At 45.5% G+C, this 16,481-nt stretch overlaps 2 protein-coding genes across 5 annotated transcripts in view; one reads left to right on the top strand and one right to left on the bottom strand.

Annotated features, from left to right (window-relative positions):
- The window catches only part of LOC311359211 (U8 snoRNA-decapping enzyme), a 4,746-nt gene extending 1,431 nt beyond the window's left edge, over window positions 1-3,315 (bottom strand). Inside the window, exons 1-4 of one of the 3 annotated variants that reach the window (XM_084479193.1) lie at window positions 3,269-3,315; window positions 1,196-1,327; window positions 622-662; window positions 1-103 (exon numbers count right to left, since the gene is read on the bottom strand). The exon at window positions 1-103 is cut by the window's left edge and continues 141 nt beyond it. In XM_084479193.1, the coding sequence (XP_084335319.1) occupies window positions 1-103; window positions 622-662; window positions 1,196-1,327 (276 nt within the window). In that variant the 5' untranslated portion in view covers window positions 3,269-3,315. Of the gene's footprint in view, window positions 104-621; window positions 663-1,195; window positions 1,345-2,961; window positions 3,011-3,268 lie in introns of those variants that run through there. The other 2 variants (XM_084479194.1, XM_084479195.1) reach the window with 2 other exon arrangements.
- A 20-nt stretch (window positions 3,316-3,335) lies between these two features.
- On the top strand, window positions 3,336-15,376 carry gss (glutathione synthetase). Of its 2 annotated transcripts, none has more exons than XM_084479191.1 (13): window positions 3,336-3,460; window positions 3,768-3,909; window positions 4,877-5,022; window positions 5,769-5,844; window positions 6,638-6,777; window positions 8,587-8,703; window positions 8,989-9,069; window positions 9,305-9,370; window positions 9,454-9,523; window positions 12,143-12,337; window positions 12,910-12,991; window positions 13,386-13,575; window positions 14,025-15,376. In XM_084479191.1, exons 2-13 carry the CDS (start codon window positions 3,778-3,780, stop codon window positions 14,146-14,148), a joined length of 1,419 nt encoding a protein of 472 aa, XP_084335317.1. In that variant the 5' UTR covers window positions 3,336-3,460; window positions 3,768-3,777; the 3' UTR covers window positions 14,149-15,376. The 2 variants fall into 2 exon arrangements, with proteins under 2 accessions (XP_084335317.1, XP_084335318.1); XM_084479192.1 differs by having other exon boundaries at window positions 3,407-3,460; window positions 3,772-3,909.
- Window positions 15,377-16,481: the final 1,105 nt, after the last annotated feature.

Genomic DNA, 16,481 nt, shown 5'->3' with positions numbered 1-16,481 from the left:
CGCCACGTGATCCTCCTTGGAAAAGACAAGGGCCACGCCCGTCTCCTCCAACACCTCCCTGCTAAGCCCCGCCTCCAGGCTCTCATCCAGCGGGTCCACCAGCCTGAGGTGGGGGGGGGGAGGGGGAGGGGGTGACCAGCTGAATAAATTTGTGACATTGTACTCTGGAGGGAGGGGGGGAGGGGGGGGGGGGGTGAATTCAAAATATCTGGACCACACTTTCATTTCTTTTTATTGTTAGTATTCTATTTATATATTACAGTGATTTAGTTATAATTGATAGTATTATGTTTTAATTAACATGAATTATTTTTTGAATATATTATATTTAAATATATGTATATTCATATATTATAATAGATTTGATATAAAAAAAAATTCAAAATGTAATGAAGGATAAGCTAACAACAGAGGCAGGCAGACAGACAGACGGATATACAGGAAGACGTCTGTCTGTCAAAGACATGCTGAGAGGGAGAGAAAGAGAGAGGAGAGATGCAGAGAACGAGAGCGACATGGAGAGACACGATGAGCGAGAGACATAGAGAGATATGGTGTTTGTGAGAGAGAGAGCGAGCGAGCGAGAGAGAGAGAGAGAGAGAGATGTTGTGATTTACTCACCCGCCAGGAAAACCCAACAGACCGTCAAAACGCATCTGCATCTGTAGCAAGCAATGAAAGGAGTCACACACACTGATACAGCCAAAAAACACACACACACACAGACTCGCACACAAACACATGCCAAAACACACAAGCATGCGCACATGCACACACACACACACACACACACACACACACACACTGATGCAGCCAAAGCACGCACACACACACCCACACACAAAAGGATGCAGCCAAAACATACACACACACACACACACACACACACACGAACATGCACGCGGACAGAAACACACACACACTCACACGTGCAGGTAGGTGCATGTGTTTGTGTGCGTTGTTCTTTAACACAACCCCCCTTCTGGAATCTCTTAAACCGACAGAATTGTGCGTGCGTGTGTTGGGCCTGTGTTGGTGTGGGTCTCCTCGTCTTTAATGCCAAACCAACAGTGTAGCCGTTGGCAACCGTGTAATGGACAACCGAAACAACCACACAGCCAAACTCTTGAAGCAACCACACGGGTAGAGCTACCCCCCCCCCCCCCCCCCGCCCCTGCCCCTATCTCTCCCTCACCAGTACTATGTGTCCGACGGGCGTTCTCTGGAATAGCTTGGCCTGCGTGTCGCAGTAGAGCATCACGTGGCACGCGTGCCGGACGCCCTCGCGCGTCAACGCCTCCGCTCTGGACAGCTGTCCACTCGCCATCTAGCAGCGGACGCCAGGACACAAAGCATGGCCGGGGGAATGGTACTTATACAGGCACAGAGGGTCTATATGGGCTGAGGCATGCACTGTTGATTATATCCTATGGATCCGTCTACAGATTTCACACATTGTGCAAAAAAAAGATACACTGTCTCTCTTACAAGCGCGTATAATATAGGTACAAACCTATTCTATTGTTTATATCCTATGTATTCTTCTACACATTTCCCACATAGTGTATCTTTTTTGGTACCATGTCTCTAACAAACACATATAATATGGGTACAAACATACACTGTTGTTTATATCCTATGTATTCTCCTATACATGATGTGATATCGTGTTAGTACTATCTCTCTTCCCAATGCATATAAGATGAGTACAAACATTGAGTACAACAAACTGTTGATTACATCCTGTCTTCTTCTACAAATGTCAGACAAATACTTGTAGTACTATCTCTTTTACAAACATAGTTTTGATTATATCCTATGTGTTGTTCTACAAACATCACACAATATATCTTTTTAGCATTATCTTGTTCCCTTTATCTCTCTCCCTTATCTGTCTCTTCTCCCTTATCTCTCTCCCACCTGAGGCCGTAGCTATCCAGCCTCTCAGATTGAGTGGTAGGACCTGCCCTAAAGGTGGACTTATAACTACGGGTGCTGACAGCTCAGAATAGGACCTGGGAGTGAGTTACCGAGGCTCCTACAGCTGCACTCTGCGATGAGTGGGACACTGGCTTTTAGGAGAGAAAAAAACGCAAACGTCAGCTGTAACTGATACGAGTCCTATACAACATGTAGGAATATTGATAACTTGACATTACTCCTAATAGCAGGAGTAACGTGACGAACAAGATCACGTTAGTCTCAGAATTCTCGGCCACCGATTTCTATTCTGACCTAAAATGGCCTATTTGTATTGTCTCTAGTAAATACGAATGTCTTTAATAATAGTATTTCCTTTAATGTATGCAAGTGATTATGTTATGTTTTAATAATTTAATTGGTTGTGCAAATTGCATGTGTGAAACAAAAAAGAGACGGATATATTTCCTACTCAGAGGGCTAGGATGTGGTAAACCATGATATTGTGGCTGAAATGACACAGACATACAGGGCTGCCAACTTTTGGCTTTTCGCTGGCGTGAGATTCTGTAGAATCTTGTAATGCATACCTTATAGCAGGCAGGGTCAGGGTGTAAATGTTGACTGTGGGGGGCGATCGGGATTGTTGACGGGGGGGGGGGGGGGGGTGGACGGACGGACGCGAAAGTGGATGTGTGGCGTGTGCGCGTGTGTAAGCAGGCAAAAACGTGTGTCACACGGTGAAACCGTGAGAGTTGGCAGCTCTGGACATAATTGACAACAATACTGTTACATTGTGTTCTAGGGCACGCGCCCTTTGAGCTGTGCATGAGGCGTGACGCGGGGGGCGGGGACGCGATGCGGATGTGGGAGGAGAGTTCCGCTTTAAGAGTGAAAAATAAACCTGAAATAATAGGTCTCCCGGCTCCTTTAGTTCGCGTCGAATCATACAATAGAATTTAACAACTCAATGAACTATCTCCCATGTGCAATACGCGCATACCACTACATCTCGCTAACCGTAATGTCCCAGTGCTTTACCTGTCTGAGGTGAAGTCGGAATAAACACAGGAAGTACCGGTGCAACCAGGGGGCGGCTGTCAGACCGTCTAAACGAACCTCTTTAGCCCCATCCCCTGGCTGACAGCGGTTAACGCAATTCCGTCAACAGTGACATTTCTCATACTTAATTTCTTAGCTTTTAAACAAGAAATAATCGTATTTAATTGACTATAGCTTTATAGGTTATGACACCGCTTGCCATATATATATATATATATATATATATATATATATATATGCGCTACGGCACGGTGATTTGTTCTGCTGGACATGGAGAGTTTGTTACCAGAGCTGGCGAGGATCAGGCAGGTCAGACGCAACGGGATTGGCTCCTGTCAGAAGCGCCCCTATTGGCCGGGTGGTTCTGCGCTTGACCATGCGCAATGCATCGGTGAGAATGTTGAGCTGTTGTTGAGGTGTACGCTGTAAGGAGGCTACGCTGGTCTTTATTAGGGTTTTCTACCTACACCTCTCCCAGGTAAGAACTATAGTTATACTCACAGGTTAGCGCATAAATCCGTTGTCTTGTAGCTGAGGCATAGCAACGGCAAGCCTGCAGTTTCGTATTGTTCAATTGAAACATGTCGTATGGGGGAAACGTTATCTTACTTAGCGGAAGATATTAGATTGACAGCCTCGTGCTGAATTGAAGTACAGATATTAATGTTGACTCAGCGGTATCATGTCTATGTAGGGACAGGTGAGTTGGTATATGACGTTAGATGATATATGTGATGTGGTTGTTGCGTCGCAGGTGTCCTCAATGGTTGTGCATACTTTCCCAGGTAGATCACCATGGAGCTGGCCATACCTGAGGCGATACTGTCGGATACTCGGCTCCTCCAACACTTGGCAGAGGTGGCCAAAGACACCGCTCTTCTCAATGGTGTCTTAATGCGGACCAAAGAGGAGCCCAACTCTTCAGAGGTAGGTCTCGGACTGCAGCAGTGGATGTGTTCTGTTCCGACCTGCAAGACAAGTGGAAGTCCAAATGGTGCTGGGTTCGATCCCAAATCCACAGCCGTAGAAACCGATGAGCAAGATAATCCATATTGGAATTCATTGGAAGTCGCTTTGAGTAAAAGTGTTTTCTGATCGCACATTTTTATTCCAAAAACATTGCTTTATTTTCTGTTTCCTTGAGAATTTCCCTTGTTAGTTAGACGTCATTTATTAGTCAATATTTGAGTTAACTTAAAAAGGCTGCTTGGAGTCATTGCTGTTGCACAGTTTGAGTAACAACACATTTCAGGAGGGAATTTGACACTTCCGTTCCAAATGCTGACAAACCCTTACTTGTCATGTGGATGTTCATGGTTGTTGTTCCCAATTTGGCACGATTGAGCTGAATCCATTGATTGAGCTGCTCCAAAGAGGAGCTTATGAGAGTTAGGATAGACCGCCATGGGTGTCAAAGCTAGTGTGTGTTTATGCTGAGTCATGCGCGGATTTCAGCCAGTCCATTCTGTGCATGTGAGCTAGTGAGATTTGCTGAAAGAGAGAATAAAACCACATACTTTCTGTCATATACACATTGAACATTGATTGGTTAAATTGGTTCTACAGGATTTCATTGGTGATTGAGTACTACTCTATGTTCATTGTTAATATAGAGCTGTTTCACAGGCATTAAACACAGATGTCTCTCCTAACACTTGTGGGTCTGCTCCTCTTTGCATAGACATATACACATAGACGCCACACTGACTGCTTCCACATTTTGCTGCGATATGTCAAAATTTCCGTCATATTTGAACGGCCAAGACCTGTCAAGGGCCATGGCCTGGATCAAATATGAGTAAAAGTGAAGGGGTTTTGGTGTGTGTGTGTGTGTGTGTGTGAAAATAAACAATCAAACAGTTGAATAACCTGGGCCTTTGTCTTTGTTTAACAGTTGGTGACATACGCTCCGTTCACGCTGTTCCCCACCGCCGTGCCCAGAGGCGTGTTCCAGCAGGCGCTGGCGGTACAGACCCACTACAACCTGCTGGTGGACAAGATCAGCCAGGACTCCCAGTTCCTGGAGGAGGCTCTGGCCAGGTAGGTCTGCGTTCCAGAACCTCCTGTCCAGCTGTTTGTTGGACTAGTTCAACTCGATGGGTTGGAGGCGAATGCATGCCGTTTCCATTCGGAAGGTGCTTTGTATTGAAACACTTAAAGGGGACATAGTACAAGCCGTTTTGAAAGTGTAATGTATTGGCTAATCACACCCACACCTGGTGGTATAACATGTCCCCTTTAAATAGCCACAGGTTTGAGAGTTGTAAGAGAGAGGGGGAGAGCCGAAAGCAGCAAAGCGTGAAAGAAAGAATAGCCCCCCAATTAATCCCCCGACGCTCTCTCCCTCCCCCTTGGTTTCTCCACTGTTGAGAACTGCTGCGTCACGCACCGGTGGTTGTCACGCAAGATGGATTTATAGAATCATTAACATAAGAGATGCCCTGATTGGTCAGAAACGAGCCACAAGCGTCTAAAGTCTAGAGGTCCAAAGTCTAAAGGGTCTCATACCGAGTCAGGGGCCGTCTGCAAGAACATTTATTCTCACAGAGTATTTTAGTCACCAATAACTGGCGATTGGCGCTTGCATTTCTAATGAACTGCACTTAAGTCAGAGCTCCCTAATCTTGCCTAATCTTGCCTAAAGATCCTACTAACCCACTGTTCAGAAGATGTATTCACATTGTTTACTATTGGCCTGCTGCACTCTGATCTCATCCCATCTCCTGAGTGGACTTGACACTTCCTTGCTGGAGGTTGTGACGAAAGGATTGATTGTTTGTTTTTAGCACTGCAGAATCGGATGACTTCACCGGGAGGCTGTTTAGTATTTATCGGCAGACGACAAAAGAAGGAAAGTCACAGGTATGCTAGTGGACCGACACCCATCCCCAGCCTGTCAGCATGCTTGGTATGTAGGGTCAAAGCCTTATGGCGAGTTATGCAAATTCCCCACCTGTGCCAGTGATGCGATCACACACGGTGGATAATTCACTGTGTGAATTATATTATATAACATCCCCACCAAGGAGGGAAGGCAGTAATTAAGGATGCAGATCAATGATGATTGATAAAATAAAAAAGAGATTTGATTTAAAAATGTATTTAATAAAAATTATTCAGAACCTAATTGTAATATCTACCGAGTCCCACAATAATTGACCAATATCTTACAATAAGATAACAAATCACTTATACACACTCCCCTTCCAGGCATCACAAGGGGCCCCTTAGTTGCCAGGAGACAAGGCCCCCTAGTTTCCAGTACAAATGCCCCTAGTTACCAGTACAAGGGCCCCTAGTAACCTAGAGATGGGGAGGCGGAGATGCAACGTCATATTATTGGTTGAATGTTGAAGAATCAGTTGAAGAGAAAGCTAGTTAACATTTGAATGTTAATGTTTATTAGGATAATAATAATGCTGGAGTTGAGCGCAGAGAGAGAAAAAGTCTGTTAAACACTGTGAACACACATCGACATTTGGCCATTTCATAGACTCTTCTATCCAAAGTGAGCACGAATAAAATCGCAAATTTCCCCACTGTGGGACTAATAAAGGATTACCTTATCTTAAGTACATCACAACCTAGCGTCTATGAAGCAGTGTGAATGGATGCGGGACTCAGACTGTAACCCCGTGTCTCCGCCCTCCCCCAGTCCGTCGTGCTCGGGCTGAACCGCTCCGACTACATGCTGGACCAGCAGGAGGGCGCGCCCACGGCCCTGAAGCAGATAGAGATCAACACCATCGCCGCCAGCTTCGGCGGACTGGCATCGCACACGCCCGACCTGCACCGGTAAGCTGACGTCGTCTTGACGTTCACTCCGCTCTGGCTCGTAGCTGTACCGCCTCGCATCCGTTCAGTCACTGACTGGGTGTCAGCTATTTGTGATACTGCAATGAAGACTGTGTGTCAACGCTACCTTTGTATTAAACCCTGGTGAGGCACACAACAGGTTTCACCTGTGTTTAGTGTAATGCATTGGTGCGTGCACTCGTGCGAGAACTTACGTCGTAATTTGCGTTGAACAAATCATGAATCAGGAATGTAATTGAACCCGCCGGGCTTATACACGTCAAAGGGACACACCTCTCCTGGCAGCGCAGGGATTCTGCTGGAGGGTTCATGTGAGATCATGGGGTTCATGGGGATGACACCACATTTTATTGGTTGTCATGTCGGCCCCTTTCCACAAGTTTCAACAGCCGAAATCTGGCGGTAGAGGGAATTGCATTTGTATTTTATTTGGACGTGTTTGTGGATTACTTTGGATGTCATTTGGATGTGTGGTGGGAATTTACACCACGTCAATCATTTCTGTCTAAACGGTTTAGGAATAAAGAGTCATCCGAACTCATAACAATCAGTCTAATTTAATTAAAGGTCCCATGGCATGAAAATTTCACTTCATGAGGTTTTCTAACATTAAGTTGAGTTCCCCTAGCCCTCCTATGGTCCTCCAGTAGCTAAAAATTGCATTAGGTGTAAACCGAGAAGTAGCTATCTTACTCCGTCTTTGAAAAAAGTATTGCTGAAACGCTTCGATTTGGGTTCCGGTCCCGTATGACGTCATACGGGACCAGGTTACCTCCCCTTTCTCTGCTTGGCCCGCCCAGAGAATTTGGCCCGCCAATGAGCTAGGACCGTGCGAGCACCACGTGTGTGTGTGTGAATACACACACTGTAACGCACGTGTTCTTTGTTATTTGGATAACCGTTCTGCTGTTGGTGTTATGGAGCATAACACAGAAAACAATAAAGCAAGCTTGCATAAAGCTCCCATTTGGTGAAAAGACTAGACTGCGTCGGGCTATTCCTTCTCAACCAACCCGACGCAGACAACCCCGGGCAACAATCGTGGGCACAGGGCCACACCCCCACCCTCCACCTTGACCCGCCTCTAAAAACGGCACATTTGTGGAGCGCTCATTGTGGGACTGGCTCGTAGTGGCTGTAACTCTGCAGCAAGGCTGAATTTCTTGAACGTCTTCAAGTACTGTATTAGGGGCCCACTAATACCTATATTAAAGCATCCATAAAATAGCATGCCATGGGACCTTTAAGTAATAAAGGTACATAACATACAACAAACAAACAATAACCTGAGGCCCTCCAAGAGCTCTGCAGGGAGAAGTCCATTGCATTGGCAAAAGCAATGACTTCTTATACAATGGCAGACAGGTCTCAGGATGCTGAGAACAGCTCTGCTCCCCAATAGATCTATAGTATTGGTTAACCAGATGGTAAGGGTGTCATAAAGGGGGGGGGGCTTAGCCGTGCCTTATCAGTTGGAGCCCTTTCTCCTCGACCTTCCGGAAGGGGTTAGGAAACAGGCCTCAGTTGGAGCCTTTAATCCCCAACCCACACAGGGGGGGTCAAGAAAAAGGCACATACCAACAACGGGCAGTTACAACAATCTTTGCTTATGCTTTGGCTAATATTTCCCTTCCACTAACTCTACATGAAGGTCAGGCGTCATGCAAATGCTGTGGGATCGCTACGAAAACAACCGCCTGTACAAGTCCAATGCATGTTGATGTATGTATATGACGATGGTGTTGTGATGAAGGATTAAGGCTGGGTCTTCCTCCTCGTCCTCTCCAGACATGTGCTTAAAGTGGCTGGCCTCCCGGACCACAGCAGCCGTATCCTTGACAACAACCCGGCCGCAGGCCTGGCCAGGGGGCTGGCTAAAGCCTGGGAACTCTACGGAGTAGAGAGGTACCGTATACACGCTGGCCACACCCTTCCCCTTATAGTCTTATAGCCAATGGGACCTTAATGGTCTTTTATCACATAGTGGTTGCCATCTTGCTGCAATGTGTGTGTGTGTGTGTGTGTGTGTGTGTGTGTGTGTGTGTGTGTGTGTGTGTGTGTGTGTGTGTGTGTGTGTGTGTGTGTGTGTGTGTGTGTGTGTGTGTGTGTGTGTGTGTGTGTGTTAAAGCAAACAATGCATTGTCTTCATCTGGGTTCATACTTTGACGAGCGTAGCACCTCTTCCCGCAGGGCAGTGGTCATGTTCCTGGTGGAAGACGTCCAGAGGAATATCATGGATCATCGATGGGTTGAGAATGAACTGTGGAGCAGGTAAGGCCTCCAACAGCCCATAGCATCGCTCTGTTCTGATCAGTGTTTCCGGACTACAAAAGACATGCTGGATGTAGTTCTACTAAAAGGTGAAGCAGAGCGTTGTTCAAAGCCCTCCATATCAACAAGAAGAAACCATACCAGGAAGTGATTGACGACGGATCAGATCCATCCATTATTGGCGATGGTCTGAAGTAGAACTACTAGAATAAATGTGACATTTTTTCGTTCCCAGAAACATCCCAACAATAAGAAGAAAATTTGAAGATGTGTCTCTTGGCCAAGACAAGCGGCTCTTTGTGTAAGTACTACTTCTACCTAAACTATCAATACAAAAGATTCAATACATTTGTGGTAGCAAAGCATTTTTGTTTGTAATTCCAGCGGTGGCCAGGAGGTGGCTGTGGTGTACTTCAGGAATGGCTACATGCCTCAGAACTACCCCACAGAAGAGGTAATTGTTTAGTTCATTTATCTGTTTAAATACTAATACTGCACCATACTCTACTATTTTATCATACACTACTGCAAACCATTCATGAGCATAATGACAAGTGGCATTGATTCGGTGTACACAGTAGTTTAATTTTTCATTCCCTAAAATTTAAATGATAAAATCAATCAAGTCAAGTCAACACATCACCAATAGCCAACAAATATTTTACTATGACATCCTGATGAAAAATCATTCCTTTTTAAGATACTTCTTGACAGCAAATTATGTTTTATTTAATGGAGCATGATCATGGGAAGATGCATTGGAAGCATTTACCAAGCATCTTAAATGAAGTTAAAGAAACAACACGACTTTTCTAGGTAAATATGTTATAGTCACAAACATCAGAGGATTTAGGTTTGAAATAAAGAAACAAAAAGGGTGTGCTCACAGTCCTAGTTGGTTCACGTCATACATACTGAGAGTCTGAGTGGATCGGTCGTTCAGGAAGAGGAGGAGGACATGTTGGGGTCACTGGAAGGAGTATTTCTATATTAAGATGGGAGCAGGCCAATGTGGGTAGGGTACTGCTTACATGGTGGAAAGATGATTCGGTAATCTAAAATAACATGATAGGTACATATTTCCCACTCCCGCATTACATCTCTGTGGTCTCGGAATCTTGCTCTCACTCTTTCTATCTGTCTGTCTGTCTCTGTTTCTCTGTCTCCCTCTTTCTCTGTGATAAATTACGTCTTAAGTCAACGCCATGTCAGGATCTCCAGTGTAACTATGCAAAACTGACTGAAGGCGAACGCAAACAACATTTGACCGTAGACGGATTCTGAAACGGAACCATGGCGGTTCAGCCACCTTATGTTAACACTGGGGAGGTAGATGTCTCTATGGAGCCATTAGTTTGACTCATATCCCCGCGAAAAGTTACTGTGCTTCACACACTGACTCCTGTTGGATCTGGATTTAGATGGGAGAAAGTCAAGGAAAATAATATGTGCTGCTTATTTTGATGCGGCACCCTTCCAACCCATGGCCATTCATAGTGCTATACATAAGCATGAATAACAATTTAAAACATTAAAATGACAAACTTGTTAGACTACTCATTTTGTAAAGGATGTCAAGGAAAAGCATAGGACAGTAAAATAATACATTTAATAGTGCAGACTTTTTTTAATACAAGTTTTGAGGCAGACCAGTGTTTTAAATCCGGGGGAGAGGGGAGAGGGCGGTACTCGGAGGAGGCGTATCTCCAGGCTGACCCAGGTCTGGTGATCTCCCTCTCACCCAGGGTCAGAGGCTACTGAGTGCAATGTTGTCAGGGACCCTGTCTCAGACCCCCTGGGCAGAAGGCCAATCTGAATACCTTCCTTCTACAGTGGCTTCTCACCCGCCCTGTTTGGCTCAGAGGCATCTGCGTCAAAAACGGTGTCCCTAGAACAGATTAGAACTACAAGTCCGTCCCTCAGTATACATTTGCCCTCAGGCCAGTTGCTCAGTGCCAGGTAGCCTGCGGCGCTCGTTGATTCCTCTTCCAGCTGTTTGCACTGTTCCACTGATGAAACAATGCACCTCAAACCTAGTGAAGGTTGATGGCTCAGGAAGTGCAATACTTTTGCCGATATTGCCGTCCACACGGCTGTCGTTTTGACTTTTGGATATTCCTACATACGCTGCGGGGAGATCATAGCCCAAGGAAAATAATATTGTTGAAATCTCTCACCACCTGTATTTTAATGATAGAGGATGACTATAAAGTAACAATTGTGGAAAAAAATGCAATGTAGAGCTCAATTTGAACCAATTAAACATTGACATGACTTCTGACAGTATGGTAAGCCATTTACATTGTGCTGCAAAGTCACATGATTATCATGTGCAGCTGTAGGAATGCAGTCTTCAACAATGCAAAGCTTTCAAATTCATTCATCAAACACTTGGACACAACCCGCCCTCCCCATTTGTGTTTCTGCATGGGAGATTCTGCACTTCAACCTCTCACAGGATTTCTCACCCCTAGGTATTAGTTCAATGTCTGGTGAAGGTTTAAAAAGGGCAGATGATGTGTGGTACAACTGGAGTGGTAATAATGAAGATAGTGTTAGGGTGAGATGTTTCTGTGTCTGAGGTCGCTCTGTGGGCTTGGGTTAGCCTTTAAGGACGAGCATACCCTGACACCACTTTTCCATTTGGTTTGCATTAGAGGCCTCCCTCTCTGGGTTACATACACACTATTTATTGCATGCATGACCTCTCGTTCGCTGATTTGGTCGCCCAATACCTGCTGATTAAGTGTTGATGTGACACACCTGTCCTCGGATTATTGATACTGAATTGAAGTGTAGTAACCTGAATAACCTTTTGTTATCCCTTTTTGAGGTGAATATTTGGCAGTTTAAAACGCACTTAAGACTCCATTCTTAAAGGCACGTCAGTCGACATTCTCTGGATCTTAAGACTACTGTGGGGGTGTTTAATAGGATGTGACACCATACCTAAAGTCACAATGTGTAACATTCATACTGGCTTGCAAATAGCCTGGACATGTCTGTAATGATTTCAATAATATATATATATATATTTTTTTAACCACGCCGATTGTTTGTCTTGTCCCGACAGAGCTGGGCGACGCGCCTGCTGATGGAGCGCTCCCGGGCCATCAAGTGTCCGGACATCGCCACCCACCTGGCCGGGACCAAGAAGGTCCAGCAGGTGCTGGCCCGGCCGGGGGTCCTGGAGAGGTTCTTCCCCGAGCAGCCCCAGGTGGTGCAGCAGATCAGGGACACCTTCGCCGGCCTCTACACCCTGGACCATGTGAGGAGGAGGGGGGGGGGGGGGGGGAACAGCGCCCGTGATCAGCCTCGGGGGATCTGTGAGAGGAGCTCAATGCACGGTTGTAGTAAAAACAAAACATCCTGTTAACCACCCCAGTGGTTAACAGTAGTCTTTAGATCCAGAGAATGTCAACTGACAAGTGTCAAAAACACTCTAAACTGCCAAATATTCACCTTAAAAAAATGAGAACCAAACCCTCCAATGTTTAAAGAAATGCTTTCAGGTTACGACCCTTCAATTCCAGGTGTAGTAAAAACAAAATGGCAGAGTAGCATTCTACTCATAACGCCACATTGGGCCCAAAGTTAGACTAAGTTAGCTTCAGTATTCCCACATGCCCCCCAACACACCCTGCATGCAGTCAGACAACACCACGTGAACGCCTGGATCTGTTGAACTCTGGGCAGGATCTCCACGTATCACACTGACTTCTTTGTACCCTGTCTTTTTGAATCCATATTTGTTTAATCCAGTCTGTCTGAGGGAGAACTGTGTCTTGTCTGTCTACTTAATGGCTGGATTGTATTTAAGATGTTGTTATTTTTTTACAGGGCCCAGAGGGGGACAAAACGGTGGCCATGGCGATGGCCAATCCAGAGCAGTTTGTCCTGAAGCCTCAACGCGAAGGAGGAGGTACCCCAGCCTGCTCCCAATCAATATTGTTAAACATTTTCAAAATACCTTTTTAAGTATTTAGAATATGTTTTCCGCGGTGTTTGGTGGTAAAATCTTAATTACCCTACCTTTCTTTTTATCATCGCTTTATTAATATATCTTGTTATACTCATGAGGATACCCACACTAAGAGGCAAACTAACAAACAGACGCAGGTAAAAGCAAGCATAGGGTGGAATAATATGGATATAAAGGTGCAAAAATCAAGGGTCTCAAAACAGTCGACGGAAGCGGCACTCGTGCAATCACAGTAAAAGTCATTTGTAACATAAAAGTCAAAAGGGTCTTAGGTTTCCATTCCACCACGACCGTCCTCCAGCCTCTTCAAGCCTCCTTCTGCGTTGGTCCCCAGGGAACAACATCTATGGGTCTGAGATCTGCCGGGTCCTGGAGGACGCCCGGGGCTCCAGCAAGCGCACGGCCTACATCCTGATGGACAAGGTGCAGGCGCGGGCCTCCGTCAACTACCTGGTCCGGCGGGGGGCCCCCCTGCAGCCCAGCCAGTGTCTCAGTGAGCTGGGGGTGTTCGGCGTCTACGTCAGGTGTGTGGGGGAGGCTCCGGCTGTCATTATTGTTGACTTAGTGCCTGACTATACTGACTAATTTGGAAACGATCATCATTGTTCTACTAATTAGGAAACGACTGCTGTCGTTAATCTACTGACTCGCTAGGAAACTACTGTCATTATTCTACTAATTAAGAAACAACTGCTGTCATTATTCCACTGACTTATTTGGAAACAACTACTGTCATTCTACTTATTAGGACACTACTGTCATTATTCTACTGATTAGGAAACTACTGACATTATTCTACTGACTTATTATGAAACTACTGTCCTTATGCTATTGACTAATTGGGAAAGTACTACTGTCGTTATTCTACTGACTAATCAGGGCCTCTTGCGGCCCTACTTGTTGACCACGGCCCTTTTGCGTAGCGCTTGTGGCCGCGGCCCCTTGCTTACCTCTGCCCGGTGTGTGTGTGCAGGCAGGGTACGGACATGGTCATGAACGAGTGTGTCGGCCACCTGCTGAGGACCAAGAGTTCGGAGCACGCCGATGGAGGCGTGGCAGCGGGCGTGGCCGTGCTGGACAACCCCCTGCTGGTCTGAGAGAGGCAGCACACTGACCCTTGCTGGCGGTCGCTTGAACACTCAAACACACGAAGGCCATCGGGAGGTTCCCACAGAGGGGAGCCGTAGCAGACCCAGGGGGTTGTAATGCTCGGGGGTTGGACATGTGTTGCTGTACGTGTATTCACGTGCCTTTTGATCCAACATTAAGCCGAGCAAGCAGTTGAATACCAAGTAATAAGTTGGTAACGGTCATGCCAATTTGGGTGTAAGAGGGTATATTTTTTATATATGTGTGTGCATATAATTCAGGAAAATTATATGAATTGCTCAAAGTGGAGAAAAGATTTGCGTACGGGCTGTAGGCTAAACGCTATGGGCCTGGGCAAATGCAATGCAGAACTGAAAAATAATGCATTGAGTTGTCATGGTTTCCCTACACATTCTAGAAAGTTTCCCTGCCCAGCTAACTAAAGGGCCCGCCAGTTGAATAAGGTCTATTCGTATTCCGCTTGAAGACACGTTGTAAGGTGGTAATCATGCCTTTTTTAGATAGTATGATATTAACGTTTAGAGGCTTATATTACAACATAGCGGCGGCGGTGTGTGCGTGGAAGATGGCTGTTTTAAGCAGCCTGGTTGCACAGGCTCAACCAGCCATCTCCGCTACACACTCAGGGAGAGTTCTCCTAGAGGGGCGACTTGGAGCACCAGGCCATGTGTCACTATCCACACACCTGTACAATAAACCGTTCTATGTACTGCACCAGCCTGCGTCCTTTGTCTGGAGGAAAACCATTCACCAGTCACCTAGGTGGAGTGTGGCAGCCCCAAAGGTGTAGCACAGGCATGGCTACGGTAACACGACCAGGATCCAATGTGATGTCTATGCTTAATCAGTGATTATATCCATATCTCTTTTATCTAATCATTGTTTTACACTAATGTGTAAAAGTATTTTCTAACTGTTTCATCTATCTGTTGATTGTAAAAAATCTGTTGATTTGAAAATGTTCAGGCTACGGAAATGTGATATATTGTATAAGATGTATGGATGTAGGGGTTCTTGAATAATCCCAGAGAGCAGATTTTGTGGTGACAGATTCAGAAGTTTAACGACTGAGTCGCACAGTTAAACCAAATGTCAATAACTAAACTACGGATTGCTATGAATACGCAACGCACCTACCTACCTACAGACTACAATTAACCTGACATAATCCTGTCTATTTCCAATGATCTGCTTTTCCTATATAATAAAATACACCTGTTCCGATCAAACCATTTCGCATTCTTCCTCTGAAGTGTTTGGTGTCAGATGGTGTGTGGGTTATAAGTTGTTCTTGTTGTTCTCCTCATCTCCTCTCCTAAAGTTCACTCATTCCTTCATTAACCTTCATTTTAACAACACAATCTTTGTAAGGCCTTGTGGGTCCACCATAAGAGCAAGTGTGCGAATTAGGGGGGGGGGGGGATTTACTGTGTGGCTGTGGAGCCTTTTCAGGTTCAGTCGTTCGTTGCAAATATGTCAAGAAGAAAACAAAGTTCATTATTTGATAATTGGATAATATAAAAAGCAAAAAAAAAAAAAAATTCATTTTTTTCCAGGGCTAAAAACAAAATTGGAAGTAATACAACCGTATGAAAGATCAGCGGTTGAGAACCTCTGAGATGAGTGCATGCTTGATCGGGTTTAGACGCTTTACTTCTGAGTCCGCCGTGTGTGACAGATGCGTGTGCGCGAGCCGAGCACAACGCCCCTCCCCCTCTGAATCCTCGCAGCGCGAGGACCAGTCAGAGGAGCCTTGGGTTCAAATGAGAGAGCACGCGATGTGAATGTCATACGCAGAACCCAGCTGGGGACAGATAAGGGACTTGCGTGAATTCCCAGCATAAATCCCCGCAAAAAAAATCACTAATATCCTTAATCTCTCAGATAGGATCTAATATCATCCTCCCGTTGACCAAAATACCAGTCGAGAAAGAATGATTTTGATTGAAAGGAGATGCCTAATTTTGAGTTAGTAATTTTGGATGTGTAATCTTTTAACTTTATAACTTTGTGAGTGTGTGTGTGTATGTGCGTGCGTGCGCGTGTCTCGTGTGTGTGTGTGTGTGTGTGTGTGTGTGTGTGTGTGTGTGTGTGTGTGTGTGTGTGTGTGCGCGTCGCTTGAAGACACGCGCAGACTCCACTCCATCTGGGTACACGTGGTTATCAAATGCGTGCTGCATTACCATGCTCCGGATGCAGGGGCGGGACTACAATGGGGGTCATTAGAAATACTATAATAACACTATTTCTAAGGTCTTATGTTTGTCTTCGTCTTTATTTGTTTAGACGTTACTTAGACTGAGCGTCAAGCAGAGACAGA

Source organism: Micromesistius poutassou (genome assembly GCF_964030765.1).
Source record: "Micromesistius poutassou genome assembly, chromosome: 15".
Taxonomy (NCBI): domain Eukaryota; kingdom Metazoa; phylum Chordata; class Actinopteri; order Gadiformes; family Gadidae; genus Micromesistius; species Micromesistius poutassou.
This window is presented reverse-complemented; position numbering and strand designations above follow the sequence as displayed.